Source organism: Myodes glareolus, chromosome 4 (assembly GCF_982192425.1).
Source record: "Myodes glareolus chromosome 4, mMyoGla1.1, whole genome shotgun sequence".
Classification (NCBI taxonomy): domain Eukaryota; kingdom Metazoa; phylum Chordata; class Mammalia; order Rodentia; family Cricetidae; genus Myodes; species Myodes glareolus.
Window position 1 is genome coordinate 67,826,709 of NC_142029.1, and position 22,323 is coordinate 67,849,031.

General features: G+C 36.4%; 1 protein-coding gene across 1 annotated transcript; it reads right to left on the reverse strand.

Annotated features, from left to right (window-relative positions):
- Positions 1 to 21,047: 21,047 nt before the first annotated feature.
- LOC146894447 (olfactory receptor 7G2-like) lies at positions 21,048 to 21,992 on the reverse strand. The gene has a single exon (XM_085688512.2). It carries the CDS (start codon positions 21,984 to 21,986, stop codon positions 21,048 to 21,050), a length of 939 nt encoding a protein of 312 aa, XP_085544638.2. The 5' UTR covers positions 21,987 to 21,992.
- Positions 21,993 to 22,323: the final 331 nt, after the last annotated feature.

Below are 22,323 nucleotides of genomic sequence, written 5' to 3' on the forward strand. Positions count from 1 at the left end.
ATTAGAGTTTTACTCAGCGGTAAAAAGCAATGACATCTTGAATTTTGCATGCACATGGATGGACATAGAAAACGCTTTACTGAGTGAGGTAAGCCAGACCCAAAAAGAGGAATATGGTATGTATTCACTCATAAGTGGATTCTAGCCATAATTAATGGTCTTTGAGCCTATTATTCGTGATCCTAGAGAAGCTAAATAAGAAGGTGAACCTGATGAAAATCATGAAGTTATCCTCCTGGAGATTGGAAATAGACAAGAGTCCCAGGTAACCACTGGTGCATGGGGGGGGTGGGAGGGTTGTTGGAAGGGGAGAGGGTTAGAGAGAAGGGAGTAGGGGAGGAATGGGGAAAGTTCGGTTGACTGGGATGGGGGAGGAGGGAGGAAGGATGTATATGGGATCAGTGAAGAATATATTTCAACTAAGGGAGTCATTTTAGGGTTTACAAGAGACTTGATTATAAATGGGATCCCAGGTCCAAGGAGAGATCCCCAGATTGTTCTCTTGACAGAGGAGAGGGTACCTGAACTGGCCTTGGCCCATAACCATACTGATGAATATTTTGCTTATCACCATAGAACCTTCATCTGGGGATGGATGGAGATAGAGACAGATACCCACATTGGAACACTGGACTTAACTCCCTAGGTCCAAACGAGAAGCAGAAGGAAAGAGAACATTAGCAAAGAAGGCAAGACCAGAGGGAACCTTCATCCGATGATGGATGGCGATACAGACGGAGACCCACATTGGAGCACCGGACTGAGCCCCCCAAGGTCCAAATGAGGAGCAGAAGGAGGAAGAACATGAAAAAGGAAATCAAGACCGCGAGGGGTGCGGTCACCCACTGATACAAGGGGGCTGATCTAATGAGAGTTCGCCAAGGCCTGTTGTACTGGGTCTGAACGAGCACGTGATCCAACCAGATTCTCTGAATGTGGCCGGATTCTCTGAATGTGGTTGGCCCGGAGTCTTTCTGAAAAGCCATTGACAATGATACTGGGACTTGTTTCCTCTGCATATACTGGATTTTTGGGATCCAGTCTGTTTGGATACTCACCTTCCTGGACCTGGAGGGAGGAGGGAGGAACTTGAACTTTCCACAGGGCAGGAAACCCTGACTGCTCATAGGGATGGAGAGGGAGGAGGAGAGGGAGTGGGGGGAGTTGGATGGTGTTGGGAAGAGGGGCGGAAATGGAAACTTTTATAATTTAATAAACTTTGGGAAAAAATTAAAAACAAGAAGGGGGAAGTCTGTAGGGCTTATGGGAAGTTAAGATGGTGCCAAACGAAAGTCAGACAGGTGGACCCTGAGTTGTTTACACCAAGAAGCCATTGAACAGCAGAACCAGGAATGATGATGTCCAACATGTGAACAGTTCGTGGACAATAGAGTAATACAGGGTTCTTGTGTGCATGATAGGGTGACCTTTAAAATAATTGGCTGGCTCCTTTTCTCCTCATCATGGTCCTGAGATTATTTTGCTTTAAAAAATGTTTACTGTGCAAAACAAACGAGTTCCTGCCTGGCTCGACTTCCAGATGCATCTAACTATCTCCTGGTTCAAGGAAGACTGTGAAATGGGCGAGCAGCACACTTACCTTTCCTTAGACCCAGCTCATCCTCATCCAGGTGAGTTAAGACCCAGCACTTTAAATTGTTTAAAAGGAATAGGGGCATGCATTCTGACTTGATTTCACTGAGCATCCCTTTGCTCTAGTACTGAAAACTTCTGAAATCCTAGCACATCCTCTCCTTGGTTTGCCACTTCTCTGACTCTAGTTTGTAGTGGCGAAGTATTTACAACTGACAGTGAATACAAATCAACCTGGAGGTTTTGTACCACAGCATCCATGGGAGAATCTAACCCTGCAAAAAGAGTAGGACTAATGTTGGTGAGGGACCGATGTGACAGTCAACTAACACCTTCATTTTCTCATTTACTCTGTGAGCTGTTCCTTTAATTTGTGCATGGCATTGCCCTCCCCCAACTCCTCATCCACCATGGTCATTAATGTGGGAATGTCTTCATTATGATACTTGACTGATTCTTCCTCTAATCCTCCCTCTCTTCAGGAATTAATTTATGCTCCTCATCATCTCTGCCAAATCTAAGAAATTCTTCCAGTCAGCAAGTATCAGGCAATGGAATAGGTGGCTCAGTTTCACTTCCTTGCAAGGAAACTCTCTTTTTCTCTGGGTCAAATCTAGGCTGTTCAATCAGTGCCCACAACCTAAACGTATCCACAAGCACCTTTTCAGGACCATGCAAGACATAATGTTGCTGTAATTTGCAGCCTACCTATTCTGATCCCTGCTTCTATGCAGTTTGGAAACACGGACAGAAGCACCAGCAAAGAATACTACATTGTTACAGACTTCTTTATCTGAAGGTACCTCTGGCTCAAGGAACAATCAAGTCGCTTTCCTAGTCTTAACTAGGTAACATTCATACAGTTTTTTCTTGGCAAAACATCCCGTTTATCCTGTTTCAGCAAAGCTGAGCAAATCAAGTATCATTTTGACCCATCAAACCAAGATAAAGTCACTAAAGCTCTCACAAAAAAGCTGTCTTTTTTTAAAGTAAGGATTCTGAGGCTCAAAGGAAATTTGAGAGACTCACATTGGGCACCATTTGTAACTAGACGTTCCTCTCTCTCCTGCTAGTTCCCAAATAATCACTCTAAGACTTAATATTCACTATAAATGTTTGCCCAATGACTTAGTATTACTACGAGCTAGCTCATAGATTTAAATTAATCCATTTCTATTAATCTATGGATTGCCATGTGGCTGTGGCATTAGCATTTCCGGCATGTGCTTCCTTGGGTGACCAGATGGCTCATCTCAAAGACTCTAACCTTCTCCTGTATCTCAGCTTGGATTTTCCACCTAGCTCTATTCTGCCATGCCAGGGGCCAAAGCAGCTTTATTTGTCAACCAATGAGATCAATACACATTCACTGCAAACACACAAAAAATCCCACAGCATTAAGTTAGTAGTTTAAAAATCAAGAAGATAACTTATCTACTAATGTATAAATATAATTGAGCATATAGAATTCCAGATTGGTTGAGGAGAACGATTAATTTTAACAAGCAGTATATCCCAGTAATTGTAGTAAACAGAAATCACAGGATAGTTGACAAAATTTTAAGAAAATCACCAACAAACTCAAATGAGATAGCTTACAGTTATGTGTTGCCTCCTTGCTATTCTTTGACTCAGAAGTCATTGATCTTTTTTCCGAAAGGACAGTTGTTCCCATTATGGGTAAATTACAAATCATAAGGAAAAGCTTCATTACAAGTACAGATTGATACTTTTAAACATCCAATAGAAGCAATTGTTTATATAGTAGCACCTGGCTTCTTAGTTTTCAAACAACATTTACTTTAAGATCTCACCTTTATTTTAACACTTCTAAGTTCAGCTCTACTATAAAAGCTTAGAACAATGTACTGACACAGAATGTGTCTTCAAATTTGGAGTGTGGAAAACATAATTCCCAATGCAGCATACCAGAGAAGTCGAACCATTGCAGGGAACATATCACGTGAAAAACTAATTAATGCTGGTATAAGAGCAGGTTAGTGACCACGGGTGTGATCCTAAGGTGGCTGATTTGGTCCTTTACACCTTTTTCTTTTTTTCCATTTATCAATATATTTCTGTCTTCTCTGTCTCTCTCTGTCTCTCTCTCTCTGTCTCTCTGTCTTTCTCTCTCTGTCTCTCTCTGTCTCTGTCTCTCTCTGTCTCTCTCTCTCTCTCTCTCTCTCTCTCTCTCTCTCTCTCTCTCTCTCTCCTTTGTACTTAAGTCTTCTGCCTCACCAACATGTACCAAAGGAGAGTTTTCTTGATAGGATATTTGGTCTTGACCTTCTTGGAATTCAGAACCTTAAGAAAACATAAATACAGTTCTGATTACTATACATTATCTTCCTGTGGTATTCTGTTATACCAACTAAGACAGATCAACACACACGACAGTTTATACCTCTGAGTCTTTTCACTGGCTAATTTTATTGTGTTTCTTGCTGCTTGCAAAGATGCCCCAGGAAGTAATAGGTTCTATCACACAAGTCCCACTGTCTGTTTCTCAATTATGGTAGCTCTAACAATGTTTGAGGGCTTTGATCAATTGTATTTGACTCATTTTCCTTGCAGCCCAATTCCAACAAGCACACTTAATTCCAAGGCCTTCTGTTCAGTCCTGCTTGTATCACATTCATGTTTGTATGCCTTTGTCCTTGGTAGAAAATTCCTCACTATTAATTTTTTATCAATTTTCTTCGGTTCCCACTGTTGGATAATCTTACCTATGGATAAATTATAAGAAAAACAAGAAAAATTTTTACTGACAAAGTTTTTTTTTAGTACCACTAAATTGAGATGCTAAGAAGAATATATTTAGCAAATATGAATTCATTAGTTTGGACTTTGTAAAAGTTCATCTCACTGCAAACACTAACAATATAACTGATGTATTTATCAAATCGCTATGTCTTCTTGTAGCATTCTGTACCTTATGCTTGTCTGTATTTTTGGTAAGAATATTTAATATATTTATCACCAAATAGTTTGAATTACACCATGACATATTTTAACTTTCAGCATTGTGCTGCACAGAATATATTTATGAATATTTTAAAACAAAGAACTGCTTCACCCAAAATAACTGAGAATGTGAACTCATTTATTATTTGTAATTTGAATCTTCTCTTCCCATGTTATTACAACTGTTTTTGTATTCTCTGGCTCATTAGATTGACTGCTACATATAATCCTTATAACTGGATCTGTGTGGGGTTTTTTGTCTTTTTATTTGGGAATTATTTATCATAGTATACTTTGCTCCAGGATTAACAATATTTTTTCAATTCGTGATATTTCCCTTATAGGGAAAGAAACATGGCAATTCAGAACTATATAATGTACATCCACAATTTTTGTATCATTCATCATTTATTATTTACCAAAAATGAATGAGATAACTAAAGTAACCAGTTTTAATAGATCATTTGTTTCATGAGATAGTGCAAAAATAGGTGAAAATAGAGAACAGGATCTCAAAGTTATGTGAATTCAAACAGTATCTACTATTAATGTATAAGTTCTTAATATGTAATATTTTATGCCTGTATATTTAATTCTGTCTTCAGTAGTGTTGGGTCCTAGGTTGCACAATTGAATCATGATTAATAAAAACTCAGGATCAGAAATTGGGGTTCATCCTGAAGATCCAAAAGGCAAAACAGCCAAACACTGGCTCTAACTGAGTCTGAAATAGTGATCCTGCCTCCTGAATCTCGGAATGAGATTTTGAGAGCTGTCTCCCCCTGTCTTAAATTTCTTTATAGGCCTCGGATTAAAGACATACACCAGTGTGGCTAATGGTATGTACCACTTGATTTCTGTGGCACCTAGTGTGGCTACTGGGATTAAAGATGTGTGTTATTGTGGCTAATGAGCTTAAAGGTATGTGTTACCATTCTATAAAGATGACTAGTGAGAATGTTTTATTCTCAAATCTTCAGGCAGTCGTTATTTATTAAAATACAATTGAAATGCCACTACATTTACCCTTTTTGCATAAAATAAAAAGGAAGATTATAATTAATATAAGAAAACTATATGCAATTCATACAATGACTATACACAATTTATGGAGACAATAAATATTTCAACAATATCTAGTCCATTTGCATTTGAAAAATTCAGAGAAAATATTTTATATCTATCCTATCTTGGTGAGACCAAAATCTTATACCTAATTTTTTTTCTATCATAACTAGCTTTCTGTGTCTGGTAATATAGCTATCTAATCTTCAACTCCCTCAGAGACCCAAAGAGAAAATAATAGTAACTGAGTAAGCAGGAAGTGTAAGCAAGTGACATCCAAAAATTCTGAGTAATGACAGAAACAGATGGATGCCTGGATAGTCATCCAAAGTTCCTTTACAATGTTGAGGCATCCACCTTTGTCCTACAGGTATAGCATATTTGACAGACTTTTCTATGAAGTAGGATATTTTGTGTCCTGCTTGTCTAATTAGTATAGCATACTGTCAGCAGTTGAGACATGGGTATTTTCCTGCCCAGTGGCTTACTTTTACCACAAAGAAAGTAAACTCGATGTGGAGTTTGTTCAATGCCCATTATCATCTCTGAAGTAGACTGGTGCTGCCAGGAGTAGACATATCTCATTGTCATTAAAAAGAAGAATCTAGGTCATTAAAACATCATAAATGCCATATTCTGTAGATCTCTGAAGTATTTGAAGATAACCTATTTATCTAAATTATGTTTTTATTTTACCTTGAAAACATACCTAATGTAACAAGTTTGATTATACTAGGTGACTAAGTACTAACCTCTCTTTATTATTCTAAAGAGTTCATAATAATAATTTTTAAAAACTAGAAATTTGTATTGCATTATTAAATTGAACAAGATTAGTACAATATGTTTTAACAAAATTAATCTCAAATTTGTATTAATATACAAATTTTGTATACAGTATAAAAAATTAAAGCCAATTTAAAACTAATAGTATCCATGTGGTAGTGGCACACACCTTTAATCCCAGCATTTGGGAGGCAGAAGCAGGTACGCCTTGGTGAGTTTCAGGCCAGCCTGCTCTACGAGAGCCAGTTTTCAGGGCAGCCTCCAAAGCTAAAGAGAAATTCTTTCTCGAAAAAACATAATTAATTAATTAATTAAAACTATTAGTTGCTTTGAAAAAGTGATTCAATAATCTACCTTATTATCTTGTCATATCAATATCCTCCTTTTTTTCTTTTCAGAGTAGATTCTATAGTCTACCTTTCTATCTTATCATATTTATATCACCCTTTTTCTTTATCTTTCTTTTTTCATCCCCTTTCTCTCTTTCCTCCTTCATTTATTAATTGATTTTTTTTATTTTAATTTTTCAAGACAGGATTTCTCAATAGCTATGGAGCTTATCCTGGGACTTGCCTTGTAATCCAGGCATGAATTTTAAAAGATCCTCCTGCTTCTGCTTCCAGAGGGCTGGGATTAAATGCATGAGCCAACACTGCCTGGTCTGTTTTGTTTGTTTGTTTGGTTTGTGTTGTTTTTTCAAAATAAAAACCTTGAATCTAATTTCCTTTGTTTTTGGAATTGTGGGCATAGTTATCTAGACTACTTCCTTCTGATTAGGGGTGCTGATAATCTTATGAGGACCCAAACAAAATTTAAGATTATGGTCAAGTTCAAGTCCTTCCTTGATTATTCTGTGAGACTGAATCATTTAAGCTACTTGAAACTGTTCTGGATGTAGAACTCAGAGGAAACTGCAATAAATGTACTCTGAAACATTGAATCATCTGTGTCATACATTCCCTTTAGATATTTTTCAGAGGGTCTTCCTTGATCAAACCTCATTTTTCCTAACTCAGAATAGACAAAAAAGTCTATTAAACCAGGAGCAAGCTTTATTCCAGAAAAAGTGAAAGAAGAAAAAAATCAACCCTTTCTCCATCTCCCCCAAGCTCTCTACGGGCTTTTCTTTCTCCCTTCTCTCTCCCCATCTCCCCTTCCCTCAACACCACCCCATCCCTACTCCTATTCCCATGCTTCTTACTTTTGTCAGACAATCTTGTTTGTTTCCAATATTCAGGAGGATCTATATATGTTTTTCTTTGGCTTCATCTTGTTATTTGGCTTCTCTAGGTTTGTGAACTATAGGCTCAATGTCCTTTGTTTATGGCTAGAATCCACTAATGAGTGAGTACTTATCATATTCATCTTTTGGGATCTGGGTTATCTCACTCAGAATAGTGTTTTCTATTTCCATCCACTTGCATGCAAAATTCAACGTGTCATTATTTTTTACCGCTGAGTAGTACACCAATGTGTATATATTCCACTTTCTTTATCAATTCTTCCATTGAGGGGCATCTAGGTTGTTTCTAGAATCTGGCAATTACAAATAATGCTGCTATGAACATGGTTGAACCAATGCTTTTTTAGTATGATTGGGCATCTATTGGGTATATTCCCAAGAGTATTATTGCTGGATCCTGAAGTAGATTGATTCCCAATTTCCCGAGAAAGCACCACACTGATTTAAAAAGCGGTTGCACAAGTTTGCATTCCCACCAGCAATGGAGGAGTGTTCTTCTTACTCCATATCCTCTCCAGCATAAGCTTTAATCAGTGTTTTTGATCTTAGCCATTCTGACAGGTTTCTCTACATTTAGTTTTATGCTGGCTATTGGTATGATGTATAATGCCTTTATTATGTTTAGGCATGTTCCTTGTATCCCTAGTCTCCTCAAGACCTTTGTCATGAATGGGTGTGGATTTTTGTTGAGTCTTTTCAGGATCAAATGAGATGATCATGTTTTTTTTCTCTCAGTTTATTTATATGAGAGATTTCCTTGACAGGTTTTCATATGTTGAACCATCCCAACATCTCTGGAATAAAAACGACTTGATTATGGTGGATGATTTTTTTTTGGTGTATTCTTAGATTCTGTTTGCCAGTATTTTATTGAGTATTTTTGCATCATTGTTCATGAGAGATATGGGTCTGTAATTCTCTTTTCTCATTGTAGCCTGGGTTTCAGAGTAATATGATACTTTAAAAAGAGTTTGAAAATGTTTCTTATTTTTTCTGTTGTATGGGAAAACTTGAGGAAAATTAGTATTAGCTCTTCTTTGAAATTCTGGTTGAATTCTGCACTAAAACTATCTCCCATAAATTTTTTTTGGAAACTTTTGGTGAATGCTTTTATTTCCTAAGGGGTCACAGGTATATTTAAATTGTTTATATGGTTATTTAATTTTGGTATGATGTAACTATCCAAAGTATTATTAGCATCTTTTAGACTTTCTAATTTTGTGGAGTAGCAGTTTTTAAAGTATGATCTGGGGTGGAAAGCCCTTCTGTACATGTATTGCTTTTATTGAAGAGAGAAGCTATTTTAGCCAGTGGCTTAGCAGAATAGAGCTAGGCAGAGAAAACTGAACTGAATGCTTAGAGAAAGAAGGCAGAGTCAGAGAGCAGCCATATAGCCCCACCAGAGGCAGATGCTGGAACTTTACCCAGTAAGTTACAGCCTCATGACAATACAGATTAGTGGAAACGGGTTAATTTAAGATACGAATTAGCCAGACATACACTTAAGCTATTGGCCAAACAGTATTGCAAATGATTTGGTTTCTGTGTGATTATTTTGGGCCTGAGCAGCTGGAAAAGAACTAACAGCCCTCCTTCGACAAATTGACACACGTACATTGGTAACTGCATCCACATAAAAACCTGAGAGAGCTTATAATAGAATTCTAGAAACAAGACAGCAGAGTTTAACACAGCCTCTTGCTCCGCTTTCTGGCAGTAAGCATGAGAACCACAGTTCATTTAAGAGAGGTCGTCCTGACCCAGTGGTAGCAAGAGCAACAATAACAAAAAAGAATATGGTTTCAAAATGGCAATTTCTTGGTTAGCCAACATAAACTCTGACTCTTTCAGGAGGTCCAGATGTGGAGGCTTTAAATGGGTTTTGTGAACAGAGTGCTACAATTTGCCTAATGGCAACAAAGACCTGATACAACCTGACCCTGAATCTGGGGTAGAGAGAATGGCTCAGAGGCCATGAATGGACCTCTGATATGTTGCACTGGGTGGAAACCAAAATGCAAATCAGCCTTAGTCAAGGGAAAAACCAGAGACCCTTCCCCCACCTGCCTCAGCTTCACTATGATGCCAGTAGGAAAGCTTCCCGCAGGCAGGCTGCTCCAACATCACCCCCAATCCATCTGACCCTGTAAACTACAAGGCACACTCTACCCTCAAACCCACCTATCCACTGCAACATCAGAAGAACTCTGAAACACAGGCTACAACTGCACACAATGTACCAAAAGGTGAGTGATCAACCAGTCAGTTGGGTAACCCACTCTCTATGCCCTCCGTACTGGGACAAAATTCTGAGCACCCTCCCCCACCTGCCTCAGTTTCATTAGCCAGCCAGTAGGCAACTTACTGCAGGTAAGCTGATTTAACACCCCCATCAAACACAAGGCCCACTCTGCCCCCACCCATCCCCTCAACCTCAGAGGAACGCTGAACCACAGACTACAACTGCACACTCTAAAAAAAAGAGCGTAATTATGAAACGTGGGGTGCAACTACACAGAGTGAACCAAGAGAGCAGATCAAAAGAGACCTCAGAAGCCTACTGAGACACATACAGTGACTACACAGAGTAGGCTAAGACCACCTCCCTAAGACATAGACAGCTATTGTAAGAATAGGATCAAGAGGCAAAGACACTGCAGGCACCAACTGGAGGAAGTGATGGGTAGGCACCAGTGGAAACATTCTTTCAACAACCTAAAAAGCATGGAAACACCAGAACCAGTAGTGGTCATACAACAGGAAGACCTGGTCATCCTAACCCAGAAGAATCAGAATAAAATAATACTAAATATAACTTTATGAAGATAATAGAGACCCTTAAAGAGGAAATGAAAAATTCCATTAAAGAAATGGAGGAAAAGAGAAGTCGGGTTTAATTCTGATAGGTCTGCCTGCTTTTATATGTTACTTGGTTTTTTCCTCTGCATTTCCTAATATTCTTTTTTTTATTTATTCTGAATGCTTAGAGTTTTGATTATTATGTGGGAAGAGACTGCTTTTGATCCAGTCTGTTTGGTGTTCTGTAAGCTTCTGTACCTTCATAGACTTATCCTTCATAAGTTGGGAAGGCTTTCTTCTATGATTTTGTTGACTATATTTTCTGTTTGTTTTTTTTTTTTTTTGAGCTAGAATTCTTCTCCTTCTTCTATTCCTATTATTCTTAGGTTTGGTTTTTTCATGGTAACCCAGACTTTCTTTATGTTTTATGGTAAGGTAAGAATTTGTTTGATCAGCTGGGTGGTGGGGGGTGCACACCTTTAATCCTAGCCCTTGGGAGACAGAGGCAGGTGAATCACTGTGAGTTCAAGGCCAGCCTGGTCCACGAGAGCTAGTTCCAGTTCCAGGACAGGCTGAAAAACTACAGAAAAACCCTGCCTCCAAAAACAAAAAAAAAAAAAAAACAAAAAAAAGAAAGAAGGAAAAAGAAAGAATTATTTGGATCTAGCATTTTCGTTGGCTTATGAATCTATTTCCTCTATTGTTTCTTCAACTCCTGAGATTCCTTTATCCATCTCTTATATTCTGTTGATTATGTTTGCTTCTGTAGTTCCTATACATTTACCCAGATTTTTCATTTCCAGAATTCTTTTGGTTTGCGTTTTTTTTTTACTGACTCTACTCCAGTTATGAAGTCTTGAAATCTTCCTTCACCTTGTTTTTCTTATTGATTTTCTTGACCTTCTTTAAGGGATTTATTGATTTCTTCCATTTTTTTGTTTGTCTTTATCTCTATTTCTTTAAGGGAAATTTCCATTTCTTCTTTCAGTGTCTCCATCATCTTCAAATAATTATTTTTAAGGTTTTTTTTTCTTCTGCTTCATCTGTGTTGAGTGTTTCAGGTCTTCTTGTTGTGTGTCCACTAGATTCTTGTGGTGCCATATTGCTCTTTGTGATGTTGAATATATTCTTACACTGTCACCTCTCCATCTCTTCCTCCAATCTGTGCAGATGGAGCCTAAGCCTCTGGGGATCCCTCTTCCTCCAGTAGATGCAGGTGGGGTCTAGATCTCTGGTGGTCACTCTTCCTCCAGGTTCAGTTGGGATCTGTGGCTCTGGGGGTCACTGATGTAGTGGGGGATGTTTGTTGGGAGAGGGTGCTGCTGCCTGGTTTCTGAGGGTGCACTGGGTGGGAGAGCAGGTCTAGGTCCTAGAGATCAGGTCTCTCCTGCTAAGATTTCAAAACATTCATCTTTCCCTCTAGGTGCAGGTTGGGTCAGTGGGTCTTGGATCACAGCAACTCTTATAAATGACCTGGATTACAGCTCAGAGGTTTAATCCATTGTCATCATAGTGGGATGTATGGCAGTATGTAGACATACATGTCCTGGAAAGGTAGTTGGGAGTTCTTCCTCTGAATCTGCAGTCAGTGAGAAGTAAATATATCACATTGGCCAGGATTTAGCTTCTGTGACCTAAAAGCCCACACCCTCCCCTCTAACTAAGACTTAGTTAGTGCAGTATCACTCTCTTAGTAATGCCATTCCCTGTGAGCCTATGACAGACAGTTACTCTCAAACCATAACACTCAACTTATTAGAATCTTGTTACCATCTAACCATATATACTAGTAACACATTTTTTCCAGTTGATTATTGAATTTACACTTTGATTTAAAATAAAGTATGAGGACTTCAAATGACAAAGCCTTAATATTAAAGAAAATAAGCTTTGAAACCATTGTAAAGGAAATGAAAATTCAGTTGTAAAAGTCTCAGAATGAATAAACTTGACTGCATGTTGTTAACACAATGAACTATGAAAATAGATTAGAGTTTTACATGAGGAGTACATTTAATATTCTTTTTCAGAAACACAAAGCACATATATTTTTACCATTCACACAGTTTTGGTGGGAATGCAATCTGATGTAGTTGCTATGCAGTAAGGGGTTCTTCAAAAAGTTACAAATAGATCTACAATATTATCCAACTCTAACACATCTAAGTATAATTCTTAGAATTCTATATCATTCCATAGAGATACTTGCAAATCCATGATTATCACAACTTTATTCACTGTAGCAAGGAAATGAAAATAGCCTAGTTGTCCTTTAATGAATACATAATAAAATATAATGCATATATATAAGTAATCTTACTCTGTACCACTACCCAGCTCCTGAATCACTATATGGAGACTTATTATTAATTATGAAAGTTCAGTTGATAGCTTAAGCTTGGTTCTAACTAACTATTAAAACATGTATAAATCCACATATTTGGTCTTTGTTCTTTTACATGGCTTGGTTATCTTTACTTTGCATTGTCAATGCTGCTTCTGCAACTGACTGGTGACCACTATCTTCCTCTTTCCAGTGCCCCTATGCCTGGAAATTTTGCCTAGCTATTGGCCATTCAACTTTTTATTTTATAAACCAATGTATCAGAGGGACACCTCTTCACAGTGTAACAAAGATTATTCCACATTCCCCCCCGTTTTTTCTATTTAAAAGGAAACATTTTAATTCCATAAATCTATAAACAATAAAATACAATTATCAGGTAAGAATTATACTTACAGAGCCCAGTTCATTTGTATTTGGCAAACTCAAAGAAAATACTTTATTATCTATCCTCACTTCATGGTTTCAGAATTTTGGTCCTAATTGATTTCTATCATGGGTAAATAAAACTCTAATTGTCTCATCTTCAACTTCATCAAAGACCCAACAAGGATTTATTACCTGAGTAAACAGTAAGTGCATTGAAAGAAACTTTCAAAAATTTAGAAACAGCAGAGCTATCTATCTACTTTGTCAGTCACTCAAAGTTCATCTATAATGTTGGGGCATCCATCTTTGGCCTGCAGGCCTGGAATATTTGGCAAACACTTCATGAAGCAGGAATTTTGAAAGACCTCCATGCTCAGTTTTGACAAAATTCAGCTGTTGCTTTCTTGTGTTCCCTGCAAAATGTCTGGGAGACGTGTCTATGAATCAGGAATTTTGATGAACTGTCCTACTTTGTTTTAACAAAGTTTAACAGTCACTTTTCTCTGTATCCTGCTTATCTAGCTGGCCCAGAATTCTGTCTGCTGTCAAAGAAAAGAATAGTTTCTTGCACAAATGACTAGTTTTGTCATAAAAATAAGATTTATATGGAAATTCTTCGATTTCCATCATCCTTTTATGAAGTAAATTAGTGATTCCAGGAGCAGATGTGTCTCACTGTCATGAAAAGTCCTATGTTATTAAAACATTAAAATTTCATATTCTTTAGATCTCTGAAGTGCTTGAAGACCATTTATCTATCTAATTATATCTGTTTAACCTAAGAACAAACCTAATACGATTACAAGCTTCATTTTTATAGAACACTAGCTACTAATTTGTATTTTGTTATTATCCTAAATTGCTTTAAAGGACTAAATAGCTTTTCAAGGACAAGCTGTTTATTACATTTTAAATGAGCTGCATATGTGCAATATATTTTTAAAAAATATGTATTTATTTTATGTTTATGGTGCACTATCTGCATATATTTTTGCATGCCAGAAGAGAATATCAGATCCCATTATAGATGGTTGTGAGTCATCATGTGGTTGCTAGGAATTGAACTCAAGACATCTGAAAGAATTACAAATGCTCTGAACTGCTGAGCCATCTCTCTAACCCTAGGTACAATATCTTAAACAATAATAAATATATATAATACAGCACTTTATAACAAAATAACCTTAAGTTTGGATCAATATACTATATCCTTCCTTTTTCTTTTCAGAAGAGAGTCTTGATTTTAGCCTCACTTGCTTTGTTTTTTTCTTTTCATGACCACTAACAATTTACAACCAACCCCCTTAAATGATGACAAACATCCATAACCCATCAACTGATCACCCACCTACCTCTTGGGAATGTGGGTTTTTTTAAATATATTTATTTATTTATTTATTTATTATGTATACAATATTCTGTCTGTGTGTATGTCTGCAGACCAGAAGAGGGCACCAGACGTCATTACAGATGGTTGTGAGCCACCATGTGGTTGCCGGGAATTGAACTCAGGACCTTTGGAAGAGCAGGCAATGCTCTTAACCTCTGAGCCATCTCTCCAGCTCCCGGGAATGTGGGTTTTATGTTCTCTATACAGCTCCATGTTGTCTGTGGTGATGGCATCTCTAGGGGACCCTGAGAAATTTGAGATAATGGTGAAGTCAGAGAGCTAGCTGTCTAATTTTATTGTCTAGTTTCTGTGTGGTGGGAAAGTGTGGAGTCTATCTAAAGTCCTGGGTGGAATATTTTGTGAGACTGGACTATCTTAGCCAGTAGTTTTGAAGTTGTTCTGAAAGCTGAGTTTTGAGGAAACTGCAATAGAGGCATTTTGAGAAACTGGATCATCTGGGCTATTTGTTTTCATTGGTGTCTGATTTTTTTTCTTTTCTAAAAACACACAAACTTTTAAATGTAACATATATCTTCATTAGGTTAAGTATGGGATGCACAACATTGTGTGCACTATTCAGCTAAGGATTTTTTTATTATTGAACAGGTAAAAGGGATCTGTGAACTTTATAAGTCTGTTTGGACTGTATAACCAAGCTGCAATATAAATCTCTAATCCATACAAAATGATGACATATAAATGTGTTCAGTCATCCTCATCCACTTAGACCATAAAAGCCAATATGGACAAGTTCAACATAAATGCCATATACAGGCTGCTAAAACGTGCTTCAGCATTGCCAGGACATAAATTTCATTCAATTTATTCAATAATACATGAAGATTCTGTAGTAAACAAAATTTAACATGTCTCATCCAGTCTCATAGCTGTTTACATGCAGAGAGACTAGCACACACTTCACTTTTAGTCTTTTCTTTTTCCCTCATGTAACCAAGATTTTATGAACAAATATGATTTTTATGAATTTCGAAAGAATCCATAACTTTTCATTTCATGTAGAAACAAAAGGCATAACCTCTCCTCCAATGCAACAAATTTCTGAACTTCCATTCTGAAGCCAAGACATCTCTGAAGTATATAGGCTGGTAGTTTAACTCAGCAGTTCCTTTCATAATCCAATGTTGTTGTTTACTTATCAGCATTCAAAAATTCTAAGTCAGCAAAGCACCATACAGAATCCAGATGTCCAAAGTATTTTTCATCCTTATGTGGCTTATTTTAAATTTCTTTTACTCTAATTTTAAAGACTTCGCTTTATTATTTTTAAATTCTTTTGTCTATGAGTGTTTGTACACATCTTCATTTTTTCCTCTTAGCATTGGGGCACATTTTGAAGCATTCTGCACTTACATAAAGGATTTTTTGGCCTGGACCTCACTTTACTAATTGCTTGCAATGCTCTCTGACTGTGTAAGTCAAAGCTTAAACAGCTAGTTGGAGGCTAGACCCTTTGATGCTTGATTCTGATGACTGGATCCACTCTCCTTGGTTCCTTGAAGGCCAAGTCTCATGCTGGAAGGTATGGGTTGAAGTCGTGTTTACTATCAGAGCTCTGGGAAGTTGTTGAACTCTCTTTCTGGAGTACCTGTGAGCAGCAGTTATCTGTGGGGAGTGCTCATGAAGAGGCCCTAGGGTGACTACAGTGGTGACCACATGAGTGACTGCTCATTCCATATGGTCATGCCTTACATAGGAGTAACAAATGTAACTAGTCTTTCTCTGTCCCTCCACCCAGCTCCCAAGTTATGACATGGAGACTTATTATTAATTATGAAAGGCAGATGATAGCTTAGTCTTCTTTCTGTCTCTTATAACTTAAATTAACCCACCCATATCTCCATTTTTTTGAGACCAGGTTTCTCTATAGCTTTGGATCCTGTCCTGTAACTAGCCCTGAACTCACAGAGACCCACCTGTCTCTGTCTCCCAAGTGTTAGAATTAAAAGAGTGTACTACCACTGCCCAGAAACCTATATCTTTTAATCTATGTTCTTTTATATGACTTGGTTCCCTTTACTTTGTAATGCCTGCAATGCTTACTATGCATCTGACTGGTGACTTTCTTTTCCCAGTGTTCTCTGTGCCTGGAAGTCCTGCCTCAGTATTGGTTGTTCAGCTTTTGGTTAAACTGCTCAGAGTAACACTTCTTCACAGTGTAAAAAAGATTACTCTACAACACACATACCAAAATCGAATATCATGAGGTTATCAATAATAATGAAATAAAGTTTGCAGGTAAATAGATAGAGCAGGAAACTCTCATTCTTAGTAAAGAAACCCAGATAGATAAGGACAAACATTACAGATTCTCTGTCATATGATAATGCTAGTTTTGACTCTTAAGATATTTTAAATTGTGTTTAAATTGTTTTTAAACTAAGAGTACCCATATACATAAGGAAACTCATAAAGTAATAATTGGAGTGACTTTTCAAAGGAATGAAATAGAATGAAGGTGAAATGAAGGAGGAAAGGGGAAAAAATAAAATAATAAGGGTTAAATGGGATAAGCAATGGGATAACAGACCAGTGTTGCAGAGATGGGTGAATGGTAAAGAGTGTGTATTCTGGTTTGTAGAAAGACCTGAATTCTATTCCCAAAATGCATATCTGGCTGATTATAAACACCCATAATTTGAGCTCCAGGGGATCCAACACCATTGTTTGGATTCCCTGGCCACTTTCATCTTTGTGAACACACACATAGACATGTAGAAACATAATTAAAAGTTCTAATAAAAACAAATCCTTATTTAAAAGAACTTTACTTTTCATTATTATAAGTACAGTATTCATTTTAAATTTACAAAAATTGTGTTATGACAGAGTTAAAAGGTGAAAATTAAACTATGCAAACCTTAAATCAAAAGAAGTGATTATTCTTAAGACCATTTTAGTATAAATTTTGTTTATTTTTCAAACTAAACCACAGGAGAAAATGAGGCATAAGACTGTATCCACTACACACAACAGGAAACCTGAAAAATAAAGACAATATCAAGAAATATATTTCCAATGCTCATATTGCCCAACCACATGATATTTGAACATACTTAGTTTATATATAGGCCACCTCTAGAAAAGGAGCTAATGGCACTGGAAGTCTGCTGGAAGAAGGCGGTCAATTTTATTGTGGGATGTGACTCTTAATAGGTTGCCTATGTTCTAGTACAGTGATTCTCAACCTTAACATTACTGCAACAGTTTAATACAGTTCCTCAAGTTGTGATGACCTCAACATAATATTCTTTCATTATCACATCATAGCTGTAATTTTGCTACTGTTATGAATCATAATATGAATATATGATATACAGGATATTAGTTGTGGGATGTCCATATGGTTCAAAACCAACAGATTGAGAACCACTGCTCTAGTCAGTGGTCCCACAAACTTGTACAAAAAGCACTAATTGGATTTAGTAGACTATAAAATAGAGGGTACTTAAACTTCATATAATGAGGCTGATGTAGTATGGGTCCTAGGAAGAATTGGAAGACATGACTGGGTTGTAGATATGATCACTACACATCATATTCATGTATAGAATTCTCAAGGGATAACTAAATTACATTTTAAATGACCAAATCAGCATATTGTACATAGATATTTCACTAAGTGAGAAATAGAATCTTTGCTAATTTTTAAGAATAAGATAGATTGGGACTGGAGAGGAGACTCAGTGGTCCAGAGCACTTCCGTCTCTTCCGGAAGACTCAGGGGCACCTTCACACATATGGTACATATACATAAATTTATGAACACCTGAACACACATATACATATAAATAAAAATGTTAAAGTCTATAGAATAATATAAATGCAATTTAATTTGTGTATTTAAAAATGTTAAATTATTTTATAAATAAAACTGTTTAGTCATAACAGGGACAATAAATTAGCCTACAAATATGTGATTTATGGAAACATTTAAGAGAAATCTCTGGCACTTCCAAAATTTGGAAACATGCATGCAAGTAGTTAATTACACAATGTTTTTCCTTTCTAATAGACTATAAAAAACACTTAATTAACCTTATTCACAGAGCACAAATTGTGCTACCACAATTTTAATCGATATGAAAGACTATTTACATTTTCCATCTCCACATATAATATAAAATATATAAATATACAACCGAACATTAAAAATTAATAATATTTTCTTCTTTTCTAGTTGCATCTCAGAAGTACAGTGATCAGATATGATAAAGAATTTCTCAATTTTAAATATTAACAAGGTTAAAAATTCTCAAAATGGAAAAGGCCATAAAAATATTGCTATTGCATTTCTCTAACTGATACTTCATATAAAAAATGTACTGGAAGATATAACACTGTTATATCAAAAACTCCTGGCTATTTATAAAAAAGGAAAAATTCTGCACGTTTGAATATGTCAGATTTAACATGTCTTTGTCATATTAGATCCTAAAAGGTTCTTCCTGAAAATTCTATACATCTCTTACTAACATGAAATTACTGAGAAAATCTTTAGTGTTATATTTTAGGGAAAAAAACTGAATATGTTGATATTGATGCTCCTTTAGAAGGTTGAAAAAATCTTACCTCCTTCTGATCTGGGGGCCTCATCTGGGTTGCATTTGACCTGACCTTAATGAACGGGTCACAAATCTCTTAATAGGTTTGAAAATTGCCTCAGTAATTTTAACAGGTCACATCCATGTTACACTGATGCAGATACTTAAAATAATGTGGGTCACAGCCAGAAAATAAAAGGAATTCAACAGAAAAAAAAATCTCAGAGTTCAGTTGAATACTAAATAATGGAGCTGAATATGCTTTACTCAAAATAATAGATACCAAAGATGAATGGATTTTTAAAAAATGATTCAACATCATTCTAACAATGAAATTTATATAATTTTCATTGCCATATCACCTGAGTTAGAATTGCATCATCAGGTCGATAGTAAGTAAGAAATGGCAGTGACACTACAGAGAAACTTGATCTTTCATGACCTATTGTTAATTAAGTGGCTAACTGAGTCTGAAGTCAGTATGGTGTTTCTTAAAAGCTATCAGGACAAGTACTATTTCGTAAAACTACTCCAGCAATAAACGCAAATCTAAAGGAAGAGAGATAAATGTTTATGAGCAATGTATGCATTTTTATTCAGTTGTACAGCAGTTCACTAAAGAAATGAATTTTAAACAATTCTCAGTGGATATAATTGTAAAGGAAAAATGACACATTTACAATCATTTTAGGCAACATTAAGCGAGAAGCTATCTTATCAAGTGAAAATAGAAACAAAAAAAACAATTGTCATATTTTCTCACTTACACATCATAGGCAAAATTGATTTCACAGCAGATAAAATAATACTGATTATGACAAGTTTGGAAAGATATGGGTGAGGAATAGACAGAGAATGGTTAACAAATACATGATTATATCAGGATAGATGAGTAACTTCTAGCATTTATTACTATGGTTGACAAAAATGAATGACATAAATTCAAATAAGTTTCAATATTGTTGATGGAAATTAGTATAAATATTGGAAGTAACACTTTGCCTAATTGCCAGGATTTGATCATCCATTACACATTTTCTACATATGTTGAAATGTCTTCTTGTTTCAATGTCTAGTGCGTTGGGGTCCCTGGGTAAGGGTCTTGTGCAAATCAGGACACAGGGAATGCAGAGTATAAACAACTGCATAAGAAACTTTATTTTGTATGAAACTTTTATACAGACTAAGAAACATTACCTTAACTCTCAAATCCCCCTTACTCATGTAGATGATAATGAGATACTCTTACCTCCCCCTGCATGAAACAATGTGTCAATAAAAAGCAGTATAAAGAATAAAAAGAAGTATAAAGAGACAAAACAAAAAAGTATAAAGAAACAAAGCACTTCCTTAACCTATTTCTGGTGGAGAGTGATAAACTGAGCTCAAAGCCACTTTCTTATCAATGGTCCAGATTCTGATGGAAATTTGAGAAATAAGCAGAGAAAGTATGCTTCCATCTATGCTTGGTCTGCCAAGCAGTCATTCCTCAACTTTGTCTCATCTGTCCAAGGACAAGTCTGCACTCTAAGCCAGTTCTGTGTCTCCACATTCTTGTACTTCAAAAATATGTATAACTTCTAATTGTCAATAAGATTAATATTCTATATCCTTTTATATACACATATAATATACATATTAATGGACAAATATTTACAAATACACAGACATGTTTCACATTTATATAATATACAGATACAGAACACACCCACACACTTTTTCCCACATTTTGAAAAATGAGAAAAGAAATGGATAATAGAGTTGAGACATTTTTTCAAACATACATAAATACAGGGGAAGAGTTAATAAACACAAGATTAAATTTATTTCGCATCATGCCATTTATTGAATTTAAAAGGATTAGTGAAGGGTTGGTCAGGAATCCTGGTACAGTGATTTAACTATAGAATCCATTCAAAGAAGACAACATATTTATGGACGGGAAGTCATCCTACCTATGAGTTTCTTCAAGGCTTGCTTCATGTCTTTGTTCCTTAAGCTGTAGATGAAGGGGTTCAGCATTTGTGTCACCACAGTATACATCACCGATGTCACGGCTGTTATCCTGCGCGAGTGAGTTACTGCTGAGCTAATGCATACACCAAAAGCTGTCCCATAGAATAAAGAAACAACTGACAGATGAGATCCCGTGGTGGAAAAGGCTTTGTATCTTCCTTGAACAGATGGTATTTTCAAGACAGAGGAGACAATTTCAGTGTAAGAGAAAATGATTCCAACAAAAGTAATGCCACCAAATATTAAACCTGCAATATTTATCAGTATGTTGTTGATGAATGTGCTAGAACAGGCTGCCTTGATGACCTGGGTAATTTCACAAAAGAAGTGGGGAATTTCCAAATCTTTGCAGAAGGACAACCACATCACCATGAGGCTGAGAAGTAATGCGTTTATAGTGCTACTGAGCAGGGAGAATAGGGTGAGTACGCTACACATACGCCAATTCATGATGACTGTGTACCTCAAGGGGTAGCAAATGGCCACATAACGATCATATGCCATTGCTGCAAGGAGGCAGCATTCCAGACTGGCAAAAAGCATGGCAAAGCAAGCCTGGGTGAGGCATCCTGCAAAGGTTATACTTAGATTCTGTTCCTGGAAGTTCACCAGCATCTTTGGGATTATTGTGGTGCTTGTACAGAGATCATTCAAGGAGAGGTTGCAGATAAAAAAGTACATGGGAGTATGGAGATGAGAATCTGAAATAACGCACAAGATTATGAACAGATTCCCAATCATTGTGACCAGATATATGGACAGAAACAGTCCAAACATGACAGGCTGTAATTCTGGGTCACTTGAAAGTCCCAGGAGTAAAAAGTTAGTAGGAACTGTTTGGTTTGTAAATCCCATAGTTTTCAGATGCTGAAAAAATAACAGTGGTGATGATATAGAAAGAAATTAAAGAAATTCAAGTTATGGTTAATGAAGTAAACATTATTTTCCCTCTTTGTACTGACAACTCTAATCGCCATCCATATGTACGTATGTTTCTACTTACTTCTCTCTCCTGTCTTTTTTATTACTTTTTTCTCTCTCTTAATTTCCCCATTTCCAACCATCTGAAAAGTTGTTTTAATTTTATTTAATCACACCTTTTCTTTCAATGCAGTGTGCTAAAGAAAAAGATTAGCATGATGTATTGTATGCAGATTTTTCACGGAAAGCATTCAAAAACTATAATAGTGGG